Source organism: Mauremys reevesii, linkage group 22 (assembly GCF_016161935.1).
Source record: "Mauremys reevesii isolate NIE-2019 linkage group 22, ASM1616193v1, whole genome shotgun sequence".
NCBI lineage: Eukaryota > Metazoa > Chordata > Testudines > Geoemydidae > Mauremys > Mauremys reevesii.
In genome coordinates this window covers 23,205,108-23,230,716 of record NC_052644.1, presented here as the reverse complement: position 1 = coordinate 23,230,716, position 25,609 = coordinate 23,205,108, and the positions used below count along the sequence as shown (strand labels likewise).

The following is a 25,609-nucleotide window of genomic DNA, read 5'->3' as shown; positions in this document are numbered from 1 at the left end:
CCTGGTTGTGCCAGACACACTAGCCTGCTACAGCCACAGACCCAGGTCTGAACTACGTCCTCCAAAAGCTGCAGGTTTAACTGAAAACAGCTTAAGAAGTGTTCCTGTCTCCAGCACCCAGATACCCAGCTCCCAACGGGGTCCAAACCCCAAATAAATCTGTTTTACCCTGTATAAAGCTTATACAGGGGAACTCATAAAGTGTTCACCCTCCATAACACGGACAGAGAGATAAGCTGTCCCACCCCCGGTATTAATACAGACTCTGGGTTAATTAATAAGTAAAAGGTGATTTTATTAAATACAGAAAGGAGGATTTGTAATAACAAACAGAATAAAGTGAATTACGAAGCAAAATAAAATAAAACGCACACGTCTAAACCTAATACAGTAAGAAAACTGAATACAGATAAAACCTCACCCTCAGATGTTTCAATAAGCATCTATCACAGACTGGACACCTGCCTAGTCTGGGCCCGATCCTCTCCCCGGTACAGCCCGTGTTCCAGCTCAGGTGGCAGCTCGGGGATTTCTCATGATCGCAGACCCTTCTGTTCTGTTCCACCCCCTTATGTCCCTCTCTGGGTTCCCCCCCCCCACTGGAAAAGCACCAGGTTAAAGATGGATTCCAGTTCATGATCACACGTCCTGTGAGACCCCAAGCCCTGATCCCTCCCAGTCTGACTCACAGGAAGGCCTGCAAGCAAACAGAGCCGTTCACAGTCCATTGTCCTGGTTGATGGGAGCCAAGATTCCAAACCACCATTAATGGCCCCCACTTTGCATAATTACAATAGGCCCTCAGAGTTCTAGTTCATATTTCTAGTTTCAGATACAAGAGTGATACCTGCACACAAATAGGCTGACCCCGCTCAGGACATTATAAGCTTTGTAATGATACCGTACAAGAGACCTTTTGCATGAAGCATGTTCCAGTTACAATAGATTCACCCTCATTAGCACATTTTCATAAAATCATGTCGCGTGCAACGTCACAGAAGCAATCGCTGTTTTATCTACTTCGCTGGGGGCTCGGATCAGCCCTTGCCGCTGTGTCTTTCCAACGCCGGGATGCCTTCGAAGGAAGCCGGGGGCAGGATGAAGTGAAGGGAAAATCTTAGAGAAATCCACAAAAGGAACCTGCGTCCAGAGAAACACAAAGTCTCCAGTTACCGTCGGGACTAAATTGGTGCCCGCAAAGAAGATGCTGGGTGAAAACTTTTGAATGGAAACAAACAGTTTTCAGTTCCTTCCAGACGGTTCCCCTGTCCCGTGATGAGCAAAACGTATTTGCTGTGCAGTTTTTTACATTCAGTTTGTTTCGTTGAAAAAACTTTCATTTCAGTTAAAATAATGGGGGTCTGGGCAGCGCCCGGCCTGATGAGGGGCCCTGATCTCGGTCAGTGTCTGGGAAGCGCCTGACACGACAGGGGCCCTGATCTCGGTTGGGGTCTGTGCAGCCGCACATAACGCCACACAGAAATGGCTCTCCTGGTGCTGAAATGCAGCTGATTCTGGGGTGGAGTTTGGTAATGTGGTTGTTTCCTTTTTCAAAAAGTGGTATAATTAGGGCAGCAGGTTTGCCACAGGGCTGAAAATGTCACAGACGCCAGGACTTGTCTGTTTGTCTGAGACTTTTCGAGTGTGATTGAGGGGGTGCTGAGCACCCTCAGCAGGGGCTGCGCGGAGGAGGAGGGGGAGAATGACACTCGCTAATGATTTTAACGAGGTATTGTTGAATTTCATTTGTCACGGCACTTTTTTTATCATGGATCATGGCGCGTCCTGGTGAATTTAATGCAAGTCACGGGGCTGGGGGCAAAGAGCAGATGGTGACGTCACACCCGGGACGTTTATTCCTAGAAGCCAAGGCCAGATGGGACCTTCGCGACCATCCAGTCTGGCCTCCTGCCCCACATGGGCCGGAGAAGGCCCCAGAACAATCCCTAGAGCAGATCGGTTAGAAAAACATCCCAGCTGGATTGAAAAACGGCCAGTGATGGAGAATCCACCGAGCCCCTCACTAAACTGCCCCAATGACTCGCGCCGTGAGAAACTGACCCCTTATTCCCAGGCTGAATTGGTCTGGCTTCAGCTCCCAGCCATTGGATCAGGCTCGACCTCCCAGTGCTGGTCTGACGGGCCCCTTGTGAAATATTTGTTCCCCGCCTCGGTCCTTCTAGCCTGGGATCGAGTCAGCCTCGAAACCTTCTCTGTGTCGCTGGAGCTCCGGGCGTCCCTCCCTCTCCGTCAGGTTTCTGACCCTTGTATCATCCCCTCGGCTCTTCTCTGACCCCCTCCCCAATCGCTCAAGCTCCTTTTCCTTTGACTGCATTTACCGCGGCTGCTCTGTGATTTGTGATTGGAAAAAACGCCGGGGCCCGTCGGCAGCCCCAGTTCTAACCCTTCCCCCCAGCGAGCGGCTCCGAGATCTGCTGGGCGTTGCTGGCCGAACGCAGGGGCGGGATCACTTACCTACAGCGGCTGCCCTGGCACTTACGGAGGTATTTTATTTTATTCCCCTCGCTATCGCTACGCCTGCTGTTACTGCGACTGGAACTGGAAAAGCGAGCGGGGCTCTGGGGGCTGCTACTAGTGCTGAGAATATTCCTCCTACAGCTCCGGCGCCTACAAGTGTTACACCTTCCCCTACCTGTCCTCTGGGTCTACTTCACCTTTTGGTTTTCTCATCAGTCCGTGCTGGGTCACTTCAAACTCTGCAATAAATAAGAAGATTTGGATGAGGCCACACGGCAGCTGGCTGCTCAGTTGTCAAGGCTCTGACACGAAGCAGGAAGGGACCTGGGTCTCATTTCTTGGTCTCTTTGTTCAGCTCAACAGCTGGAGCTGCGGGCGTCTCTCACTCTCCGGCCGGTTTCTAACCCTTTAATCATCCTCATGGCTCTTCTCTGCCCCCCGATCGATCGATCGCTTTCCTCCTTGAACGGTGGCCACCACAACGGGACACGGGATCCCACAGCGGCCACACCAGGGCCAAATCCAGATGGAAAATAACTTCTCCATTCAAAGGGCTTGTCTACACTACGCAGCTTTTAGCGACAAGGCTGCGGTGCCGACACAGCCTTGTTGCTAAAAGTCAGCCTGTGCGAACGCTCTGTTGGGATCTTGTCGGCACTTTGGCCGACCAAATACTTCCAGCCCCGCGAGCGGCGTTGGCTTTGTCAGCAGGAGAGTTTTGTCGACAACATCGGAGTGTAGACAAGCCCGTCCTCGTGATTCCCGCTTGTACGGCCCAGGATGGTGTTTGCCCTTTTGGCCCCAGGGTCGCAGTGCTCGGTATGTTTTCTTTTGCGTCCGAGCGCAGCCTGGGGGAGGTGAGCAGCGGGCGTCCTACAATACTTACCAAGTGCTGGAACTTCCCCAAAGGTGCGGCTTCCTCGAGAAGCCGGCTAAGGTGTCTCCAGCTTAACAGCCACACTGCAACACTGCACAGGGAATGGGAGGGCTCACTCAGCACTGAGCTGCAGCCACCTCTGGGGAGGCGGGGGAGCTGGGGAACAGTCACACATAACGCCATGTGGGCATGGCTTCAGCACTGACATGCAGCCACCTCTGGGGTGGGGCAGCGGGAGAACAGCCACACAGCAACACCAGACAAAAGCTCTGACCACTAGACCCCACTCCCCCCCCAGAGCTGGGGATAGAACCCACGAGTCAGAAGAACGGCCAGACTGGGTCAGACCAAAGGTCCGTCTAGCTCAGGATCCTGTCTGCCGACAATGGCCAATGCCAGGTGCCCCAGAGGGCATGAACAGCACAGGGCGATTATTGAGTGATCCATCCTATCATCCAGTCCAAGCAACTGGCAACCAGAGATTTAGGGACACCCAGAGCTTGGGGTTGTCTCGCTGCCCATCTTGGCTAACAGCCATTGATGGACCTGTCTCCCAGGCATGTATCTAGTTCTTTTCTGAACCCAGGTACCTTTCCCAGCCCGCTCGGATCCCAAGCAGAAATGTTTCTGAGGTTCACAGAAACTAAGTTGACTTATTTCCCCTGATTTTCCTGCTTCCCCTGAGCCTGGAAGCCGAAGTGTCAGACACTGTGAGAAATCGCGTCTGGTGTTATGTGCGATTCGATCACTAATGGCACAAGGCAGCCTGTTCTCAGGAGCCTTTCAGCCTCCCTGGGTGGATCCAGTGGCACATTTGGGTGCATCAGGGACCCGGGGTCGGCAATTTGTCCCCTGGATCTGTTTGCCATCGCTGCTGATTTGCAGAGCAGCCGATAGCCTCAGCATGCAGCACACCTCTTTCAAATCCAACACCCACTTCCCCTCCTGTTCTCCTCCTTGTCTGCATTTACCATGTAATTCTCTCTCGAGTTCTTTAGCGAGGTCCCTTCTCTCTATTTTTTCCATCACTGTTGCAGCTGCTCTCAGTGCGTAAGTCCGGCCGAATTTGCCTATCAAATCCTCGGCAAGGGTTTCTAGGCTGGCGTCCCTCTGGAACGTGTTGGGTGCATCAAGAAATTCATCTCCTGCACGGACAAGGTCCTTCACGGGTGTCTCGCACAGCACATCTTTGAACTTTTCAAATTGATCTTCTCGCAGTGTCGCAAGGTTAGCGGTAAGGCGCTGTCGGACAAAAGCCCCCTTCACTTCTGAAAAGTTATTGATCATTCTGGGGAGAAAGAGGACAGAGAGGAAAAGAAACTGAGACCTTTGGTGTCCTTCACGACTTTACCCACATAAAATACAACTTAACAACACCCGCCCAGGTGTTACACGGCCACAGCTGTTTCTAGGGCTACTCGACACACGCAGTAATAACCCCGAGCTTTTCTCTAGAGCTTTTCGCCAGGAGATCTCAAAGCGCTGTCCAAAGCCGGACAGGCTCATCCCCTGCCCTTGCACAGATGGGAAACTGAGGCACAGACCGGGGCAGCTGATCACCCAGCAGGCCAATGGCAAGCCAGAGTTGCACCAAAGCGTACAGGGGCAGGTAGTACCGACCCAAGCACACGGACTGTTATAACTGCATCCACGCTAGGTGTGCCGACCCCGAGCTCTGGGAACTCTCTCTGTTTCTAAATTCACAGAATTACAGCAGCATAAAACCCGTGCGTAAAACAGCCCTCAGGTCATTGTAAACCAATCTCAGAGTGTTTGGTTTTGTGTGACCCAAGAAATCCTAAATTGGTGCAGATGGAAGCAGAGTCAGAACGAGCTCTCCCCTGACATCTGGTGGCGAGTTGTGGAAAAGGACGTCAGGGGCTGATCTCGTTTGCATGGGCTCACCCACGCTGCCTAGCATGAGGGACTGCTGGCCTCCCACAGGGTCACTTTGGCTGCGGTGGGACCCCCAGTCTCTTTGTTATTGGGGCAGGAGTAGTAAAGGGTTGTCATCCTGGTTATGTGACTCAAGGACGGTAGAAATGTACTTGGCATTTTATGATGCAGGGACTCGCCCTCAACTAAGTAGCACTCGCTAGGCCAGGGACATGGGTTCCAGCCCACCTCCCCAGTAAATAGAGAGAGGGTGGGGGGTAGGTGTGTGTATTTGGTAGTGTGGGTTCCTCGTGAGTGTCCTGAATGCTATTTTTATGCCTTTTCTTTCCATGGTGCAACAAGGAGCTTACAATCTCAATGAGATCATCACAGAGGCACACAAAAAAAAGTAGCATTACCGAAGGTGACTGCCAGCATGGGAGAGGGGTGTCGGGAAAGAAGTGGGTGTTAAGAAGGGACTGGAAGAAAAAAAGAGGCAACTTAGCAGAGAAAATGTGGGACACTCAGAAGACGGCCTGGGAGTAAGCGTGACGCTGAAGAGACAAAGACGCAGTCGGGAGGGAGCCGCACAGAGAGTGATAAAACTTGCACTGGCTTAAAGAAATCACGTGGACACTTCTTTTGGCTTCAAGGCAGCTGCCTCGCTTTAATTTAAGGTGAGAGAAAGGGGGAGATTTTACTTTCCTCTGAGAGCGGCCACTGGAATGGTCAGAGACCGGATGAGATGGACGCCTGGTCCGGCCTTTCTTATAATACCCCTTGAGTCACAGCTCAGCTCAGTGGAGACGCCTCAACTGCAGTTTTCAAAGCATGCGGCATACGGCGTTCCCGAGCAAGGGCCCCAGACCTGAGCAGAGAGGCGTCCTCGTAGAAACACAGACAGAGAGAAACAGAGAGAGACAGCGGGAGAGAGGAACAGAGAGAGAGAGAAACACAGAGAGAGAGAGAAACACACAGAGAGAGAAACAGAGACAGCGGGAGAGAGGAACAGAGAGAGAGGAACAGAGAGAGAGAGAAACACAGAGAGAGAGAAACAGAGACAGCGGGAGAGAGGAACAGAGAGAGAGGAACAGAGAGAGAGAGAAACACAGAGAGAGAGGCCTCATTGCAAATCAAAGGGAAGTTCACACATCTCAAAATTTACCACACAAACGTCCTAGTCCGGCTGCTCCTAATGCTATAAGCGGAAGCATTTCTGACGTAACAGCTGCCCCTGCTATCGGTCCTACAACGATCAACCCTCCTGCAACCACGCCCTGTTTTACATTTCTACCACACGCGCCATCTCTGTGGTCTCCTTTAGCTTCTCCTCTGTGGGCTCCTTTAGCTCCTCCTCTGTGGGCTCCTTTAGCGTCTCCTTTTTCCTCTCCTGAGCTTGTTTCGCTACTTTGAATAAATAAATAAATAAATAGTCTTAAAATCATTTTCGCAATGAACACCCCAAAGATGAACCCGAGGGCTCGCTGGGCTGGTCACGCAGGGATGGTTCATCCAGCAGAGCCCATGAAGGCGAGGGGGGGCAGGCGTTAGACCCTAGGTTTTTGGGGGTGGCAGCTATGGACAGGAATAAGGGTTGGGAACAGCTGGCAGGTGTCCACAAGGTCACAGACCCCGAAAGCTTTAGTCACCTTGACCAGCTCCCCGTGGCTCAGCCTGAAGCCAAAGCATCCCCGATGTCCATACATACGTGGCTGACTTGTGCCCCCAGCTGTCAGGTGGCTTCTGGGTTTGGGTCTGGCCTGGGACATTAGGACAGATCTGGGGATGGGGGGAAATGCTGTGGAGGCCCCAAAGGTGCGTGTCCACTGGGCTCTCGAAATCTCTCGCTAATGAGATTCCTGCCCCTGTTCTGCTCCTCCCGCTGCTCCATTTCCTTTACCTGGCACTTTCTTCATGAGCTTGCCAGCAACCTTCATATCTTCCAGGACCTTCTCGGCTGTTTCCAGGGCATCAAAGCTTCCGAAGTGGTCCACCATCCCGATGGTCTTTTCCCGGTTGGCTCCTTCCAAAGATGGACGGCTTATTTTCTTGTCATCATCTCCATTCACCAGACACGACTTGAATTTATTGAAGTTTTCCTCACTCAACTCATCCAGGATTTCACGCAGTGTGTCTTTGACTTTCTTCATGAGCTTGTCAGCGAGATCTTTCCTAGGTACGGCGTCCAGGATCTCCCTGGCCTTTTCCAGGGCGTCAGAGCTTCCGAAGTGGCTCAGCATCTCGTCGATGGTCTTTTCCCGGTTGGCAAATTCCAAATTGTAATAGCTTATTTTCTTGTCATCAACTCCATTCACCAGACGCCATTTGAACCTTTCGAACTGTTCCTCACTCAGATCACTCAGGATTTCAATCAGGATGAGTTTGACATTGACCGACATGCTGCAGAGATAATTAACTCCTGAGGAACGGAGAGGAAGAACATCAAGTGGAGGATAAAGTGGGAGCGGCCCCGATCACGTAAGATGAAACCCCTGGGCCCATCTAGCCCAGAATCCATCCACCCCCACCCCAGGTCAGACCTATGATGACCTGATCCTGGTCTATCAGTATCCAGACAGGGAGGAGATTTTTGAGATCTGGGGTCTCTTTAATCTCACAGACAAAGGCAAAATGAGAACAAATGGCTTGGAGCTGACACTAATCTTGACCAAGTTATGCTGGGCTGGCTATCGATGGATCGATCCATCTATTCCCATCCACCCCATCTATCTATCTATCTATCTATCTATCTATCTATCTATCTATCTATCCCCATACACCTCCTCTATCCCCCCAAACACACACTCACCCCCTTCCTGCCCCACACAACACCCCAAAAATCTGGCAACCCCCCCACCTCGGACCTGCTCTAAACCACCTCCAGCTGACTCCTGTCTCACGGTCACACGGCGCTCCCAGCTGTACCCCTGGCAGTCCCGGGGCAGCCACCTAGGCTGACCACCCCCATCCTGGCGTTCCCCCAGGCCACCGCTGAGCGGCGGTGCCAGCTTCCTGGCCCCCGTGCGCCACCGTCCCCCTGTCCTATTGCACTCGGCGAGTTTTACCGTCACCGTCACGTAGAGAAGGGAGTCAGTGGCGAGTTCGTAGCTACATGCTGGAGGCCCCTGGGGGACGTCTGTCGAGGGATTCACCGTGGGAAATCCGCCCCGTCTTGTATTAGGTATTAAATGGCTTTGCTGGCCCCGTCTCTGAGGTTGGAGGGATGATGCAGAATGAAACAGAAACAACAAGGGTTGGCCTGTCCCTGACCCGGGAGGGGTGTGTGCAACCAGGGGGAAGGTGCAGGGCGGATGCAGCTGCTGATTTCCTGTAAAAGGCCCCGCCAGGCTGTGGTGCAGCAGCAAAGGGAGGGGACGTTGGCCGTTGGTCACCATTCCCCTGCCTGCTGCAGCACGACTGTCTGTTCCACTCCTGGAGCCAGCCGGGCGGGAGCGAGGCAGCCGGACATAGAGGGAGCTGACGGACACACGGGCAGGGGCTGGCCTCACTTCATTGATCTAGATCAGGGGTCTGTGGCAGTGAGAAGAAGGATGCGGCGTGTGAGAGCTGCCCCGGCATCGGGCTCCGTCCGGCCCCGAGTTCTCCAGGCCCCGGCTCGCTGCCTTCCCCCAGGGCTTTCCAAATGGAATCACCCCCCGAATCCGAGACCCAGCGTCCGGCTGCTCAGCCTCCTGGACCATCGCAACAGGGGAAATGGGGGTAGTGGGATAGAGCGGGTGGGGGGAAGGCTGGGAGCCAGGACTCTGGCAGGGGAGTGTGGTCTACTGGTTAGAGCAGGGGGGGCTGGGAGCCAGGACTCCTGGGTTCTCTCCCTGTGTCTGGGATGGGAGTGGGGTGTAGTGGATTAGAGCAAGGTGGGTTGGGAGCCAGGACTCCTGGATTCTCTCCCTGGCTCTGCTCAGTCAGGGTAGTGAGGACAATCTAGCCCCTTCACACAGATTTGGGGAGGGTAGAACTGGTGGGAGGTTTTCAGGTGGGCGCATCGTGGGAGCGCAGAGGGTGCCCTCTCCTCACGTCCGTCTGGGCTGATTTTTCAAGTTGATTTGATCGTGTTACTTTGGGTTCTTTTCCTTTTAGATTCATCTACCTCCCTCAACCGATGCCTTTGGTCCTTCTGTTGATAACACACAACATGCATCAATGGCCTGACTTTGAAATGCAGCCACCTCTGGGGCGGGCAGCTGGGAACAGCCACACATAACGCTGCGTGGGGATGGCTCACCCAGCACTGAGATGCCACCACCTCTGGGGTGGGGCAGATGGAGAACAAGCACACACAACACCTGACCCCATGAGTGCTGTGAACCCCGTCTGTCCCCCTGGCCCCTGGGGCTGTGTCTCATCTGGGGAAAGGCCCCGGAGCTGGCAGGTGGGGAGCTGCTCCTTGGGCAGGAAATAACTGTCCTGAGCCTTAAATCAGCTGCCAGCGTCACTACATTATCCAGCCCCATATTCCCCCTCCATACGCACCCATCCATCCCGGTACAGACCTCTCCATCCGTCCATCCACCTGCCCACCCCCCATCCATCGCTCCCAGCATCCCCCATCCATCTCCATACGCACCCATCCATCCCGGTACACACCTCTCCATCCGTCCATCCCCACCCCCCATCCATCACTCCCAGCATCCCCCATCCATCTCCATACGCACCCATCCATCCCGGTACACACCTCTCCATCCGTCCATCCCCACCCCCCATCCCTCACTCCCAGCATCCCCCATCCATCTCCATACGCACCCATCCATCCCGGTACACACCTCTCCATCCGTCCATCCCCACCCCCCATCCCTCGCTCCCAGCATCCCCCATCCATCTCCATACGCACCCATCCATCCCAGTACACACCTCTCCATCCGTCCATCCCCATCCCCCATCCATCGCTCCCAGCATCTCCCCGGCATCTCCATATGCACCCATCCATTCCGGTACACACCTCTCCATCCGTCCATCCCTACCCCCATCTCTTGCTCCCAACATCCCCCTGGCACCGCCATACACACCCATCCATGCCCCCCACTCCTCCACCCAGCTCTGCATTCCTCCATCCAGCTGTCCCTCCCACACACCTGAATCTATCTATCTATCCTCATAAACACCTATTCACCCATCCATATACCCCATATTTATCTATCTAGCTCTGTGTCAACTCGAAAGCTTCTCTCTCTCACCAACAGAAGTTGGTCCAACAAAAGACATTACCTGCCCCGCCCCCGCCGCCTTGTCTCTCTAATAAGACAGGTCAATGCAATTGTTATCAGCCTTGTTGCTGTGTTTGAAGGGAGAGACCCTGTGCTGATGGACTGGTTGGGTCAGTGTAATTACAGCCTCGTATTCTTTCAAAACTGTTGTTCAAAATTGGGAAAAACCCCAAACCCAAGTCACTTAAAACTTTCTTACTTCAAAAACAAAAGATCATTTTTTTTTTAATATAAGCTTCGGAAGCTAACATGGGTGTGCTACAAATTTCCGTATTAAAAAGGGAGCTGGTTTTAGCTGACCAACCATTTTTTTTCTTTGAAACATTCCTGCCGTCTTCGGGGGTTCCGACCCCAGGCACAACACGAGAAGGCGCAACTCTAACGAGTATGAATTGCTCACAGGCAGGTGTGGGAAGCAATTGCTGTTTTATTTAATTCGCTAGAGGGCTCGGATCAGCCCTTGCCGCTGTGTCTTTCCAACGCCGGGATCTCTTCGAAGGAAGCCGGTGACAGGATGAAGCGCAGGGAAAATCTTAGATAAGGCGGCAATAGGAATCTTCGTCTAGAGAAACACAAAGTCTCCAGTTACCGTCGGGACAAAATTGGTGCCCGCAAAGAAGACGCTGTGTGAAAACTTTCGAATGGAAAGAAACAGTTTTCAGGCCCATCCAGACGGTTCCCCTGTCCTGTGATGGGCATAAACGTATTTGCAGTGAAGTTTTTTTAAATTCAGTTTGTTTCCTTGAAAAAACTTTTATTTCAGTAAAAATAATGGGTGTCTGGGCAGCGCCTGGCATGATGAGGGGCCCTCATGCGGAGAGACTGCAGCGCTTTCCCTGCTGCGCTCTCTGACGGCGGGTTTAACTCACAGCGCTCGACATCTGCAAGCGTAGCCAAGCCCTTACCTACAGCGGCTGCCCTGGCAGCTGAGAAGGCATTTTATTCCCCACGCTATCGCTACGCCTGCTGTTACTGCGACTGGAACTGGAAAAGCCAGCGGGGCTCTGGGGGCTGCTACCAGTGCTGAGAATATTCCTCCTACAGCTCCAGCGCCTACAAGTGTTACACCTTCTCCTACCTGTCCTCTGGCTCTGTTCTCCAGCTTTCGGTTTTCGTCTCAGTCCATGAGAGGTCACTTGCAGGGCTGGAATAAATAAGATTTGAATCAGGCCACACCACAGATGGCTGCTCCGTTGTCAAGGCTCTGACATGAAGCAGGAAGGGACCTGGGTCTCATTTCTTGGTCTCTTTGTTCAGCTCAACAGCTGGAGCTGCGGGCGTCTCTCGCTCTCCGGCCGGTTTCTAACCCTTTAATCATCCTCATGGCTCTTCTCTGCCCCCCGATCGATCGATGTCCTACTTGAATGGTGGCCACCAGAACGGGACACAGGATCCTGGCCGCACCAGGGCCAAATCCAGATGGAAAATAACTTCTCCATTCAAGTATCAGAGGGGTAGCCGTGTTAGTCTGGTTCTGTAGAAGCAGCAAAGAATCCTGTGGCACCTTATAGACTAACAGACGTTAGTCAGATGCATCCGAAGAAGTGGGTATTCACCCACGAAAGCTCATGCTGCAAAACGTCTGTTAGTCTATAAGGTGCCACAGGATTCTTTGCTGCTTCTCCATTCAAAGGGCTTGTCTACACTACTCAGCTTTTAGCGACAAGGCTGAGCCGACACAGCCTTGTTGCTAAAAATCAGCCTGTGCGAACGCTCTGTTGGGATCTTGTCACCATGGCTTGCCCAGCACTGACATGCAGCCACCTCTGGTGTGTGGCAGCTGGAGAAGAGCCACACAGAAACACCATACAAAAGCTCTGACCACTAGACCCCACTTCCCTCCCCTCCCAGAGCTGGGGATAGAACCCACGAGTCAGAAGAACGGCCAGATTGGGTCAGACCAAAGGTCTGTCTAGCTCAGGATCCTGTCTGCCGACAATGGCCAATGCCAGGTGCCCCAGAGGGAATGAACAGCACAGGGCGATTATCGAGGGATCCAGCCTATCATCCAGTCCAAGCATCTGGCAGCCAGAGATTTAGGGACACCCACAGCATGGGGGTGTCTCGCTGCCCATCTTGGCTAACAGCCATTGATGGACCTGTCTCCTGGGCACGTATCTAGTTCTTTTCTGAACCCAGGTACCTTTCCCAGCCCGCTCGGATCCCAAGCAGAAATGTTTCTGAGGTTCACAGAAACTAAGTTGACTTATTTCCCCTGATTTTCCTGCTTCCCCTGAGCCTGGAAGCCGAAGTGTCAGACACTGTGAGAAATCGCGTCTAGTGTTATGTGCGATTCGATCGCTAATGGCACAAGCCAGCCCGTTCTCAGGAAACTTTCAGCCTCCCTGGGTGGATCCAGCGGCACATTTGGGTGCATCGGGGACCCGGGGTCGGCAATTTGTCCCCTGGATCTGTTTGCCATCGCTGCTGATTTGCAGAGCAGCCGATAGCCTCAGCATGCAACCCACCTCTTTCAAATCCAACACCCCCTTCCCCTCCTGTTCTCCTCCGTGGCTGCATTTACCTTGTAATTCTCCCTGGAGTTCTTTAGCAAGGTCCCTTCTCCCTATTTTTTCCATCACCGTCGCAGTTGCTCTCAATGCGTAAGTCCGGCCAAATTTGCCTATCAAATCCTCGACAAGGTTTTCTAGGCTGGCGTCCCTCTGGAATGTATTGGGTGCGTCAAGGAAAGAATCTCCTTCCTGCACAAGCTCCTTCAGGGGTGTCGTGCACAGCACATCTTTGAACTTTTCAAATTGATCTTTTCGCAGTGTCTCGAGGCTGGCAGTAAGGGCCTGTCGGACAAGAGCCCCCTTCATTTTTGAAATGCTATTGGTCATTCTGGGGAGAAAGAGGACAGAGGGGAAAAGAAACTGAGACCTTTGGTGTCCGTCACGACTTTACCGACATAAAATACAACTGTCTGCGCTGGAACACGTTCAAAGAGGACTTTCCAACTGTCCTTTTTCAACAGCACCCGCCCAGGTTTTCTGCTCCTAACTTTATCTGTGAGGCCAACCAACAGCCACGCCCAGTGCTCCGATTTGTGAGGATCTGAATATAAACCAAGCCGGGTTTCTGGCAGGCAAAAACGAGGGCTGTGGAAGTGTGTCCGTTTCCTGGAAAGGTTCGTAACGCAGAGACTGTGGAGCCCTTCACGCCGTATTTCACCTGAGGAGATTAACGGGCAGCAGGTTTCAGACAGACAAGAGGAAACACGTCTTCACGTGAGGCACAGTCACCCAGGGGATGTTGCAAAGGCCAAAAATAGAACTGTGCTCAAAGATGAATACATCTGACCTGACGCCTTTGCGATCCCGACCCACCTGTGCTGCTTTCATTTCTCCACGGTTTATCCTGGTTGCCAAGACTTTGGTCCTGGTGTAACTTTAACCCAACATTCAGCTTCTGTCAATGATTTAACGTTTACGATGCCCCACAAATGTACCCAGCGATGTAGAGACACAAGACAGATCTAGCCACAAGGAGCTGACAATCTCAATGAGATCATCACAGAGGCACACAAAAAAAGGTAGCATTACCGAGGGTGACTGCCAGCATGGGAGAGGGGTGTCGGGAAAGAAGTGGGTGTTAAGAAGGGACTGGAAGAAAAAAGAGGCAACTTAGCAGAGAAAATGTGGGACTCTCAGAAGACGGCCTGGAAGTAAGCGTGACGCTGAAGAGACAAAGACACAGTCAGGAGGGAGCCGCACAGAGAGTGCTAAAACTTGCACTGGCTTAAAGAAATCACGTGGACACTTCTTTTGGCTTCAAGGCAGCTGCCTTGGTTTAATTTAAGTTGAGGGAAAGGGGGAGATTTTACTTTCACCTGAGAGTGGCCTCTGATCCTGAAAATGGTCAGAGACTGGGTGAGGCGGACACCTGGTCTGGCTCACAGCTCAGCTCAGTGGAGACGCCTCCACTTCAGTTTTCAAAGCATGCGGCATATGGTGTTCCTGAGCAAGGGCCTCAGAGCTGAGCAGAGCGGCCACCTCATAGACACAATAGAAACACACAGAGAGAGAAACAGAGAGAGACAGCGAGAGGAACACAGAGATAGAGAGAGAGAGAGAGGCCTCATTGCAAATCAAAGGGAAGTTCACACATCTCAAAATTTGTCACACAAATGTCCTAGTCCTCCTGCTCCTAATGCTCTAAGAGGAAGCATTTCTGACGTAACAACTGCCATAAGAACATAAGAACGGCCGTACTGGGTCAGACCAAAGGTCCATCCAGCCCAGTGTCCTGTCTACCAACAGCGGCCAATGCCAGGTGCCCCACAGGGAGTGAACCTAACAGGCAATGATCAAGTGATCTCTCTCCTGCCATCCACCTCCACCCTCTGATAAACAGAGGCCAGGGACACCATTCCTTACCCAGCCTGGCTACTAGCCATTAACGTGAATTTATCTAGTTCCCTTTTAAACCCTGATATAGTCCCGGCCTTCACAACCTCCTCAGGCAGAGAGTTCCACAGGTTGACTGTGGCTGTGTGAAGAAGAGCTTCCTTTGATTTGTTTTAAACCTGCTGCCCATTAATTTCTTTTCGTGGCCGCTAGTTCTTATATTATGGGAACAAGTAAATAACTTTTCCTTATTCACTTTCTCCACATCACTCACGATTTTATAGACCTCTATCATATCCCCCCCTTAGTCTCCTCTTTTCCAAGCTGAAAAGTCCCAGCCTCTAATCTATCCTCCTATGGGACCCATTCCAAACTCCTAATCATTTTAGTTGCCCTTCTCTGAACCTTTTCTGAACCTTTTCTAGTAGATCTTTTTGGAGATGAGGCGACCACAGCTGTACACAGTATTCAAGATGTGGGCGTTCCATGGATTTCTATAAGGGCAATAAGATATTCTCCGTCTTATTCTCTCTCTCTTTTTAAATGATTCCTTTAACATCCTGTTTGCTTTTTTGCCCGCCTCTGCACACTGCGTGGACGTCTTCAGAGAACTGTCCACGATGACTCCACGATCTCTTTCCTGACTCGTCGTAGCTAAATTAGCCCCCATCGTATTGTATGCGTAGTTGGGGTTATTTTTTCCAATGTGCGTTCCTACAATGATCAGCCCTCCTGCAACCACACCCTGTTTTACGTTTCTTTTGTGCGTTCCTCCTCTGTTGTCTTCTTTAGCATCTCCGCTGTGGGCTCCTTTTTTCTCTCTTCAGCTTGTTTCGCTACTTTAAATAAATAAATAATTAGTCTTAAAATCATTTTCGCAACAGGCGTCCCAAAGATGAACCCAGGGGCTCGCTGGGCTGGTCACGCAGGGATGGTTCATCCGGCAGAGCCCATGAAGGCGAGGGGGGGCAGGCGTTAGACCCTAGGTCTTTGGGGGTGGCAGCTATGGACAGGAATAAGGGTTGGGAACAGCTGGCAGGTGTCCATGAGGCCACAGACCCCGAAAGCTTTAGTCACCTTGACCAGCTCCCCGTGGCTCAGCCTGAAGCCAAAGCATCCCCGATGTCCATAGATACGTGGCTGACTGGTGCCCCCAGCTGTCAGGTGGCTTCTGGGTTTGGGTCTGGCCTGGGACATTAGGACAGATCTGGGGGTGGGGGGGAAATGCTGTGGAGGCCCCAAAGGTGCGTGTCCACTGGGCTCTCGAAATCTCTCGCTAATGAGATTCCTGCCCCTGTTCTGCTCCTCCCGCTGCTCCATTCCCTTTACCTGGCACTTTCTTCATGAGCTTGCCAGCGAGATCTTTCCTAGGTACGGCTTCCAGGGTCTCCCTGGCTTTTTCCCAGGCACCGGCGCTTCCAAAGCTGCTCACCATCTGGTCAATGGTCTCTTGCCGGCTGGCTCTTTCCAAATAGCGATGGCTTATTCTCTTGCCATCATCTCCATTCTCCAGATACCATTTGAATGTTTTGAACTGATCCTCACTCAGCTCTTCCAAGATTTCAATCAGGATGAGTTTGACCGACATGCTGCAGAGATAATTAACTCCTGAGGAACGGAGAGGAAGAACATCAAGTGGAGGATAAAGTGGGAGTGTCCCCAATCACGTAAGATGAAACCCCTGGGCCCATCTAGCCCAGAATCCATCCACCCCCACCCCAGGTCAGACCTATGATGACCTGATCCTGGTCTATCAGTATCCAGACAGGGAGGAGATTTTTTGAGATCCAGGGTCTCTTTAATCTCACAGACAAAGGCAAAATGAGAACAAAAGGCTTGGAGCTGACACTAGCGTTGACCAAGATATGATGGGGTATCTATCTATCTATCTATCTATCTATCTATCTATCTATCTATCTATCCCCATACACCTCCTCTATCCCCCCAAACACATACTCACCCCCTTCCTGCCCCACACAGTACCCCAAAAATCTGGCAACCCTCCTAAACCACCTCCAGCTGACTCCTGTCTCACGCTCACACAGCGCTCCCAGCCATACCCCTGGCAGTCCTGGGGCAGCCACCTAGGCTGACCACCTCCATCCTGGCGTTCCCCCAGGCCACCGCTGAGCGGCGGTGCCAGCTTCCTGGCCCCCGTGTACCACCGTCCCCCTGTCCTATTGCACTCGGCGAGTTTTACCGTCACGTAGAGAAGGGAGTCAGTGGCGAGCTCGTAGCTACGTGCTGGAGGCCCCTGGGGGACGTCTGTCGTGGAATTCACCGTGGGAAATCCGCCCCGTCTTGTTTTAGGTATTAAGTGGCTTTGCTGGACCCTTCTCTGATGCCTGTGAGGCCTCAGGTGGTTGAAGGGATGATGCAGAATGAAACAGAAGCAGCTTACAAAGGTTAAGCCTCTCCCTGACCCAGGAGGGGTGTGTGCAATCAGGGAGAAGGTGCAGGGTGGATGCAGCAGCTGATTTCCTGTAAAAGGCCCCGACAGGCTGTGGTGCAGCAGCAAATGGAGGGGACTTTGGCCTTTGGTCACCATTCCCCTGCCTGCTGCAGCACGACTGTCTGTTCCACTCCTGGAGCCAGCCGGGCCGGAGCGAGACAGCCGGACATAGAGGGAGCTGACGGACTCACGGGCAGGGGCTGGCCTCACTTCATTGATCTAGATCAGGGGTGGGCAAACTTTTTGTCCCGAGAGGCACATGTGGGTGGGGAAATTGCACGCAGGGCCATGAATGTAGGGCTGGGGCAGGGGGTTGGGGTGTGGGAGGTGGGTGTGGGGTGTGGGAGGGTGTGCGGTGTGCAGGAAGGGGCTCTGGGCAGGGGGTTAGGGTGCAGGAGGGGTGTGACAGGGGGTGTCATGGAGTGTGGGGGAGTCAGGGCCCTGCACCCCTCACTTCCTGCAATTCACCATGACTCTCAGCCGGCCGGTAACACAGAAGATTTATTAGATGACAGGAACACAGTCCCAAACAGATCCTGTAGGTCCAGACAACAGGACCCCCTCAGTCACGCCAATCTTGGGGGACAGAGAGCCCAGACCCCAGCCAGCTCCAGACTGAAACACCCTCCAGCCATCTCCCCCAGCCACACACCCCGGCTCCTCCTCCAGCCTTTGTTCACTTTCCCCAGGTTACATGCTCAGGTATCATCCCTCAAGCGAAGTCACCCCCTGATTCCCAGCACCAGTGCAGACAGTACCAGTAAAACTCCCCCGCAACATCCCCAGGTCAATCCTCCCCACTCCCTACTTGGTCACATCTCTCCCCCTTTGGAGATTGAACTGAGGGAGGTCACTCGAACCAGTGACCTGGGGAAGTTCAGGGACCCCTCTCCGGGACAACGCATCTGCTATCAGGTTGACAGTCCTCTACACATGGACCTCCTCCATATCGTAATCCTCCAGGAGCAGGCTCCACCTCAGGAGCTTGGCACTGGCGCCTTTCATCTGGTGTAGCCAGGTCAGGGGGGAGTGGTGGGTGTACACGGTGACGTGTCGCCCAAAGAGCTATGGCTGGAGTTTCTAAAGGGCCCACACCATGGCCAGGCATTCCTTCTCCATGGCCGCGTAGTTCTGCTCCCGGGGAAACAACTTCTTGCTCAGGTACACGATGGGGTGTCTCTCCCCCTTTTCATCCTCCTGCATCAACACCGCCCCCAGTCCCGTGTCTGAGCATCGGTGAACACCATAAAGGGCTTGTCAAAGTCTGGGTTTGCCAGAACTGGGCCACTGACCAGAGCCTCCTTCAATGCCCGGAGACCCTCTGGCACTGCCCGGTCCAGACCATCCCCTCCTTGCATAGCTCAGTGACGGGGGCAGCTATGGAGCTAAAGTGGGGCACAACTCTTCGATAATACCCCGCCAGCCCAATAAAGGCCTGGACCTGCTTTTTGGTTTGGGGAGCGGGACAGTCTCTGATCACCTCCACCTTGGCTGGTTCTGGCTTTAGGCAGGCGCTCCCCACCCGGTGGCCCAGGTAAGTACTTCGGCCATCCCCACCTTGCACTTCTCAGCCTTCACGGTGAGCACAGCCTCCTGGAGTCAGTCCAGCACTTGTCTAGCCAGACGCCCGGTCAGAGACGTGCAGCTTCTTCAGGGACCTGACCCAGTCACCCCAGCTGGGATGTGCAGGGACACCCAGCTGCCTTTTCCAACCAGACCAGGGTTTATTTGTTCCCTGGCACACGGCCTGGGGAGTCCTTAGGTGAACAGAGTCAGAAATCAAGGTCAAGACGCAGGCCCGTCAGGCCAGGCCAGCCTTCCATGCTGCCCCGAGGGCCATTTTTGCCACTCGGCCCCCGAATCTTTGTCAGTCCCAGGCCTGACAGCTGCTAAGTCACTCCAAAAGCCACGTAGGCCCCCCTTCGACCCATTCATCTTCCTGCGGAGCCCTGCTGGGTTCTCCCACGCCCGCTGGTCAGTCGCCCAATGGTAGATCTCAGTCGATCAGCGCTGGGCGTGCCATTGTCTCTCGGGCTCCTCCGTTGTTACGGGGCAGATTCAGCCTTTAACGTGTAGCCTGTACAGCGATCAGAAGCTAAAGATCATCGGAAACCCAGCGGGCCTGGGAGAATAGCATAAGCAGGGTCACCAACTCTCCTGGTGTTGCCAGGAACTCAAGCTGAATCTTGAACTCAAGATCATGCGTGTGACGAAACCTCCCACAATACGGCCCACTAAAATTGGTGCCCCCAACAGGTACGCCATTAGCAGCAGTGCAAGACCTTGCGGCCCAATAAATTAGCGTAAGTGAGTAAAGAACAGCGGCCGTACGGTACCGTTTTGCTGAACCTTTGATTGTTCTTAGTACTGTTACTTCAAGGGGAATAAGGTAACTCTTCGAAAGGGAAAACTCTGGAAATGGTGATGGGAGGAATAGAAAAGGAAAACCCCTTTTCTCAGAAGGGCAGACTCGACTCTCTTCCGTGTCCATCACCGGTTAGATTAGCTGACAATAGACGCGTCCTTCCCTCCCTGTGCGGAACAGTGAAGATAAAGAGAAGACCAGGTAATATGGGACAAACCGAGGTAAGCGTATTAAGGGGAAAGGTACAGAAACAGGGTGAAATAGGGGGAGAAACACGAGCCTAAACAAAACAGTGAATCAGTGACTGGTTTCGGAGCTTGAACCTCAGGCCACAAAACCTCCCTTGGTGTTCAAGAAAACAACAAACGCTGCCCCAGTGCAGGTAGCCGTGTTAGTCTGTATCAGCAAAAAGAACGACAAGTACTCCTCGTTCTTTTCACCCCAAGACAGAAACCTTTCCCTATTCTTTCTAGGCGCCGTGGGCACAATATATGGATGCGAGGCCCAGGACCGTCTAGTCTCCGGCTGACTGGGAGCCTTCGAGGAAGACCGCTGGGGAGTCCCGACGACGGATGGACTCCGTCGCGGGCGGGGAGACCCTCTGGGATGCAGCAGGACCCTTCACAGGGAAGGTGGATTGGCTGGGGTGGGGATGGCGATGGCAGGCCTCTCCTCCCTCGGTCTCGCTACGGAATGGGCGATGTTCTTCTCACTGGCTCTGGAGCGGTGGGGAGAGCCGCCCGCACACGCACTGCCGCTGGAACGGACAGTCCCGCGCCGGCGCCGGGCAAGGTCTTATATAGTCCCTATGGCGGGGGGAGTCCTGAGGGAACGGAATGTTGGGGGCTGGCTTTGGCGGGAAAATCTGGTTCTGGCCGATTTGAGCCAGGGGGATCCAGTGTCTTAACTGTAAACAAGTCAGCGAACAAAGATGGAGTCCAAGGGTCACTGTTCATATACTCCAGGGGTCGGCAACCTTTCAGAAGTGCTGCGCCGAGTTTTCATTTATTCACTCTGATTTACGGTTTCGCGTGCCAGTCATACATTTTAACCTTTTTAGAAGGTCTCTTTCTATAAGTCTATAATATATAACTAAGCTATTGTTGTAGGTAAAGTAAATAAGGTTTTAAAAATGTTTAAGAAGCTTTGTTTAAAATTAAATTAAAATGCAGAGCCCCCCGGACCGGTGGCCAGGACCCGGGCAGTGTGAGTGCCACTGAAAATCAGCTCGCATGTCGCCTTCGGCATGTGTGCCATAAGTTGCCTATCCCTGATATACTCCATGTTGGATTTCATTAAAACCAGTGATTCCCATAACATTACCTCGTAAATACGTTATTAAAACAGTTAATTGAACACATTAAACAATACCAACATTCCTTACTTATTTATACCTAACAGTGCTCTCTCTGCTGGGCTCGTTCCAATTCGCCTCCATCTTTCCTGAAGCGTGGGGCACTCAGGTCTGGAGCCCTCCTCCCCGGCTTGGGATGACACCCTCCTGCGGCTTCGCATGCGACCCTCCCATTTGTACACCCCGGAATGAGATTCGCCTTGTTCACAGCTGCATTGTTCTAACCCCCAGGTCCTTTCTCGCCAACTGGCCAGACAGCTGATTCCATTGTGGGCTTGCATGTTTGATTTGTTGTGGCGTGGTTTGAATTGGTGGCGGTGTCCATGGAGGGGACAGAGTTTTGGGATGGGTGGCTGATTATGTCTCCCGGCCTCTCACCAACAGCTGTCAATCATAGAATCGTAGGACTGGAAGGGACCTCGAGAGGTCGTCTAGTCCAGTCCCCTGCACTCAAGGTCAGATTAAGTATTATCTTCTAGACCATCCCTGCCAGGGGTTTGTCCAACCTGCTCTTAAAAATCTCCAATGATGGAGATTCCACAACCACCCCAGGCAATTTATTCCAGTGCTTCACCACCCTGACAGTTAGGAAGTTTTTCCTAATGTCCAACCTAAACCTCCCTTGCTGCAGTTTAAGCCCATTGCTTCTTGTCTTATCCTCAGGCGTTAAGAAGAACATTTTTTCTCCCTCCTTGTAACAACCTTTTATGTACTTGAAAACCATGATCATGTCCCCTCTCAGTCTTCTCTTCTCCAGACTAAACAAACCCAGTTTTTTCAATCTTCCCTCATAGCTCATGTTTTCTAGACTTTTCGTCATTTTTGTTGCTCGTCTCTGGACTTTCTTCACTTTGTCCACATCCTTCCTGAAACGTGGCACCCAGAACTGGACACAATACTCCAGCTGAGGCCTAACCAGCGCAGAGTAGAGCGGAAGAATTACTCCTCGCATCTTGCTAGCAACATTCCTGCTGATACATCCCAGAAGGATGGTCGCTTTTTTTGCAACGGCGTCACACTGTTGACTCATATTTAGCTTGTGATCCACTATGACCCCTAGATCCTTTTCTGCAGTGCCCCTTCCTAGGCAGTCATTTCCCATAGTGTGTGTGCGACTGATTGTTCCTTCCTAAGTGGAGCACTTTGCATTTGTCCTTATTGAATTTCATCCTATTGACTTCAGACCATTTCTCCAGTTTGTCCAAATCATTTCGGATTTTAATCCTCTCCTCCAAAGCACTTTCAACCCCTCCCAGCTTGGTATCATCCACAAACTTTATCAGTGTACTTTTTCAGCATTAATTGTGCACTTGCTTTGGGCTGGAATTCCCCAAGGTTACGTCTACACTGCAACGTAAGCCCCGCGTTCAAACTCCAGCGCGGCCCTAACCCTCTCTTCCGTCTACACACAAATTGCTCCAACCCAGGCTCCCATGGGGATGGAGGGTCCCAGCTGAGTCAAAACAGGAGCCAGGATTCAAGGCCTGTTGCTTTGCAGTGTGGACGCACGCTCCGGGAGTCTGCTAAAAGTACCCCGTGATCCCTCTGGCCTGTTGAGTTTTCCCACCCTGCACCACGAGCAGCTGCATTTTTGGGAGAACACTGGGATGTCTGCAGTGTGGGTGGTTGGGCTTGGCCCCCTGTCCTGCCGTGTGGACGCTGGGGTGCCAGGGTCCAACTGTTCCTAACCCTGGATTACAAATGACCCCCAAGCCCTGCGTCTGTGGCTTATGTTGCAGTGTAGACAGGAGCCTAAGGGAGCTTGGCACCTAACTTCATCACAAGAGTGGGATGTTTTGATTCCCATTAGACCCAGTCTTCTTTTTTTCTCATAGACCCCTTTTGGGGCCCCCGCCCCCCGTGAACTGGCCTGAGGCCGGACAATTCATCTCATGTCAGCAAAGGTCCCAGCATCACACTGCAGTGCCTGCTCTGCTACAGAGATGAGCATCGCCCAGAGCCGGGCAGCATCAGAGACAGTGTCTTTAGCACCGCGGACACCTTTGCACACCCCTGCCCCCAACCTATTCGTTTTAGGGGTGTCTCAGGTGTCCTCACCTTGGTATCTAGGCACCTGGATGGCCACTTGATCGGCTTTGATTAGGCTAACAATACGGAGCTGCAATTTGCAGCGGCGTATCAATTCGGAAGGACACTTTGCTGACGAGCGAACGAGTGGAGGGTAATTTTAATGGCTCCCGCTGGGCGTCGTTAAAAAGTCTTTGCCCAGATCGCGAAGCAAAGTTTCAACTTCCAAGTGGGGTGCAGAGGGGATTGGGCAAATCCAGAGGGCTCAGCCGGCGTGGCACCAACATGCTCTGGGAGGAATTCGGCCCCGGGCGCGAAACGCCTAGAGGCAGCCGGCGGTCACGGACGTCTCCGTGGTGGCGGAGGCTAAAAACAAAACTGATGACAACTAAATGAGTAGCGTGGGGAGGAGATGTCACTGGGGGACGGGGCAATTGCACTGGAGACAGAACAATTATTAGTTACAGAACAACATTACCGTGGAGGGTCCCAAGGGGAATCCAGCCAGTTCCATGTAAACAGCCGGGGCAGCAAACTTGTCCACTGTGATGCATCCTGGTGAGGCCTCCACCTGCCCTTAGCCTTGGCTATGCTTTCAGGGGGTCAGTTCCCCAATTTCCCCAGCCACAGGCAATGCAAGAATTGTCTTCCGAGTCCCCCGCAGGCCCTGCTGTCATGCTGCAGGTTGGTGATCAGCCCTTCGAGTAGCCCCTCTGGAGCGTCCGGTCCACTGAACCACCACAAAATTCCCAAATCGGCAGCTCCCAAAGAGATAGTCCCGTCCCGTTTACCGGTTCCCCCCTCTGATCCCCACACTGCTTAACACGCAGCACTGAGATAGGTTTATAGTGAAATCACACGTGAGTTTACTTAGCGGGGCGGGGGGCAGGCATTCAAGTGACAGCGCAGGGTAATCGCAGGGACAGGTGGTGGTTTAGAAAAACAAAACTGCAAGATGGAAAATATCATCATGATGCTGTGTAAAGTCTACGGTGCGCCCACCCCTTGACTCCTGCAGGCAGTGCCGGGCGCCCGCCAGCTCAAACAAGCTTTATTAGAACTGGGAAAGGTGCAGAGAAGGGCAACGAAAATGGGGGGCGGGGGGAACAGCTGCCATATAAGGAGAGATTAAAAAGACTGGGACCTTTTAGCTTGGAAAAGAGACGACAAAGCGGGGGGACGTGACGGAGGGTATAAAACCACGAATGGTGTGGCAGAAGTGACTAGGGAAATGTTATTTACCCCTTCACATAACATACGGACCAGGGGTTGCCTGATGAAATTAACAGGCAACAGGTTTAAAACAAACAGAAGGACGTATTTCTACACACAGCGCACCGTCGACCTGTGGAACTCCTTGCCAGGGGATGTTGTGAAGGCCAAAAGTAGAACTGGGTTCAAAACTGAACAGGAGAAGTCCCTGGAGGGGGAGTCCATCAATATTAGCCAAGATGGTGAGGGATGCAACCCCATGTGACAGGTGTCCCTAAATCTCCAGGTGCCAAAAGGAGTTGACGGATGATGGATCACTCGATAATTGGCCTGTTCTGTTCATTCCCTCTGAAGCATCTGGACCCAGCCAGTGTCGGAGACAAGCTACGGGGCTAATTGGACTCAGTATGGCTGTTCTTACGTTCCTAAAACCGTAACACACCTTCTCGAACCAGGACTTAATTATTCCTCTGCCATGAGCCAGGCCTGCTGTTGATTTGCCTCCTTGGTGAAGGATTCGGGGCTACGCGGCATCAGGAGAAGTGCACAGAACAGGGCAATTTTGGAGACATTCCCCTCATCTTCCACCCCCGGCTTCTGGCCGTCAGAGATTTAGGGTCCCCCCGAGCATGGGGTTGCTTCCCTGACCATCTTGGCTAATAGCCATTGACAGACCTATCCTCCAGGAATGTACCCAGTTCTGTTCTGAACCCAGTTATGCTTTCGACCCTCACAACTCCCGTGGCAGTGAGTTCCACAGGTTAACTGTGTGTTATGGGGAAAAGGGCATGTATGTTTTAAACCCTGCTGTCTATTGATTTTGGGGGCACACTCCTGGGCCGAGAACTGTCCCCTCCTCAGGGCCCAACGAACCTCCACTGGGATTTGCAGGGCCACCCGGCCGCCTTGTGCAAACAGAGTGGGGTTTGGTGGGCCCCCCGGTACACAGCATCTCTCTCTCGGAGCAGAGAGGAAGGAAGATTAAAAGCACAGGCCGGTCTCCCTTGAGCCGTGCTGCAGAAAGAAAACATCCCTCTGTCACCTGGCCCCGGTGAGTGTCTGAGTCTCGCCAAAGGCCGGCTCTTGCCCCAGGTAGCCGTCATATCCCGGACCGTTGTCCGACCCCCGCTGGGTTCACGCGGCCCGTCTGCCGGAGATCCCCATGGATCAGGGTCAGTTGCCCGCTCCTTGGGCGTCCCGCTGTCTTTGCGACCCCCTTGGCTGATACGGGCCCATTTCAGCCAGGTCTTTCAGCCAGGTCATTCCTCCCCAGACCGTTTGGCGACGCAGCCCACCCCACAGCCCCTGCTCTGCCCCAGGAGCAGCATTTAAACCTTGGTAGCTATGCAAAGTTACAGAGGGAAACTGAGGCAGACATGACAGAAAGTTTCCAGGCAGTG

The 25,609-nt window shown here is 52.8% G+C and overlaps 2 protein-coding genes across 4 annotated transcripts; both read right to left on the bottom strand.

The window, feature by feature from the left end:
• Window positions 1–738: 738 nt before the first annotated feature.
• On the bottom strand, window positions 739–8,494 carry LOC120388539. 3 transcript variants are annotated; one of them, XM_039510429.1, is made up of 6 exons: window positions 8,296–8,494; window positions 7,131–7,649; window positions 6,517–6,637; window positions 4,327–4,643; window positions 2,654–2,717; window positions 739–1,140 (listed from the first exon to the last, which is right to left on the bottom strand). In XM_039510429.1, the coding sequence occupies exons 2-6, from the start codon at window positions 7,627–7,629 to the stop codon at window positions 1,038–1,040; spliced, it is 1,104 nt and encodes a 367-aa protein (XP_039366363.1). In that variant the 5' UTR covers window positions 7,630–7,649; window positions 8,296–8,494; the 3' UTR covers window positions 739–1,037. The 3 variants fall into 3 exon arrangements, with proteins under 3 accessions (XP_039366363.1, XP_039366365.1, XP_039366364.1); XM_039510431.1 differs by having other exon boundaries at window positions 2,676–2,717; XM_039510430.1 differs by having other exon boundaries at window positions 6,517–6,634.
• Window positions 8,495–10,711: 2,217 nt separating this feature from the next.
• On the bottom strand, window positions 10,712–25,555 carry LOC120388549. The gene is made up of 7 exons (XM_039510452.1): window positions 25,252–25,555; window positions 23,476–23,727; window positions 16,128–16,406; window positions 15,553–15,637; window positions 12,977–13,293; window positions 11,531–11,596; window positions 10,712–11,014 (listed from the first exon to the last, which is right to left on the bottom strand). The coding sequence occupies exons 2-7, from the start codon at window positions 23,549–23,551 to the stop codon at window positions 10,986–10,988; spliced, it is 852 nt and encodes a 283-aa protein (XP_039366386.1). The 5' UTR covers window positions 23,552–23,727; window positions 25,252–25,555; the 3' UTR covers window positions 10,712–10,985.
• Between the last annotated feature and the right edge of the window lie 54 nt (window positions 25,556–25,609).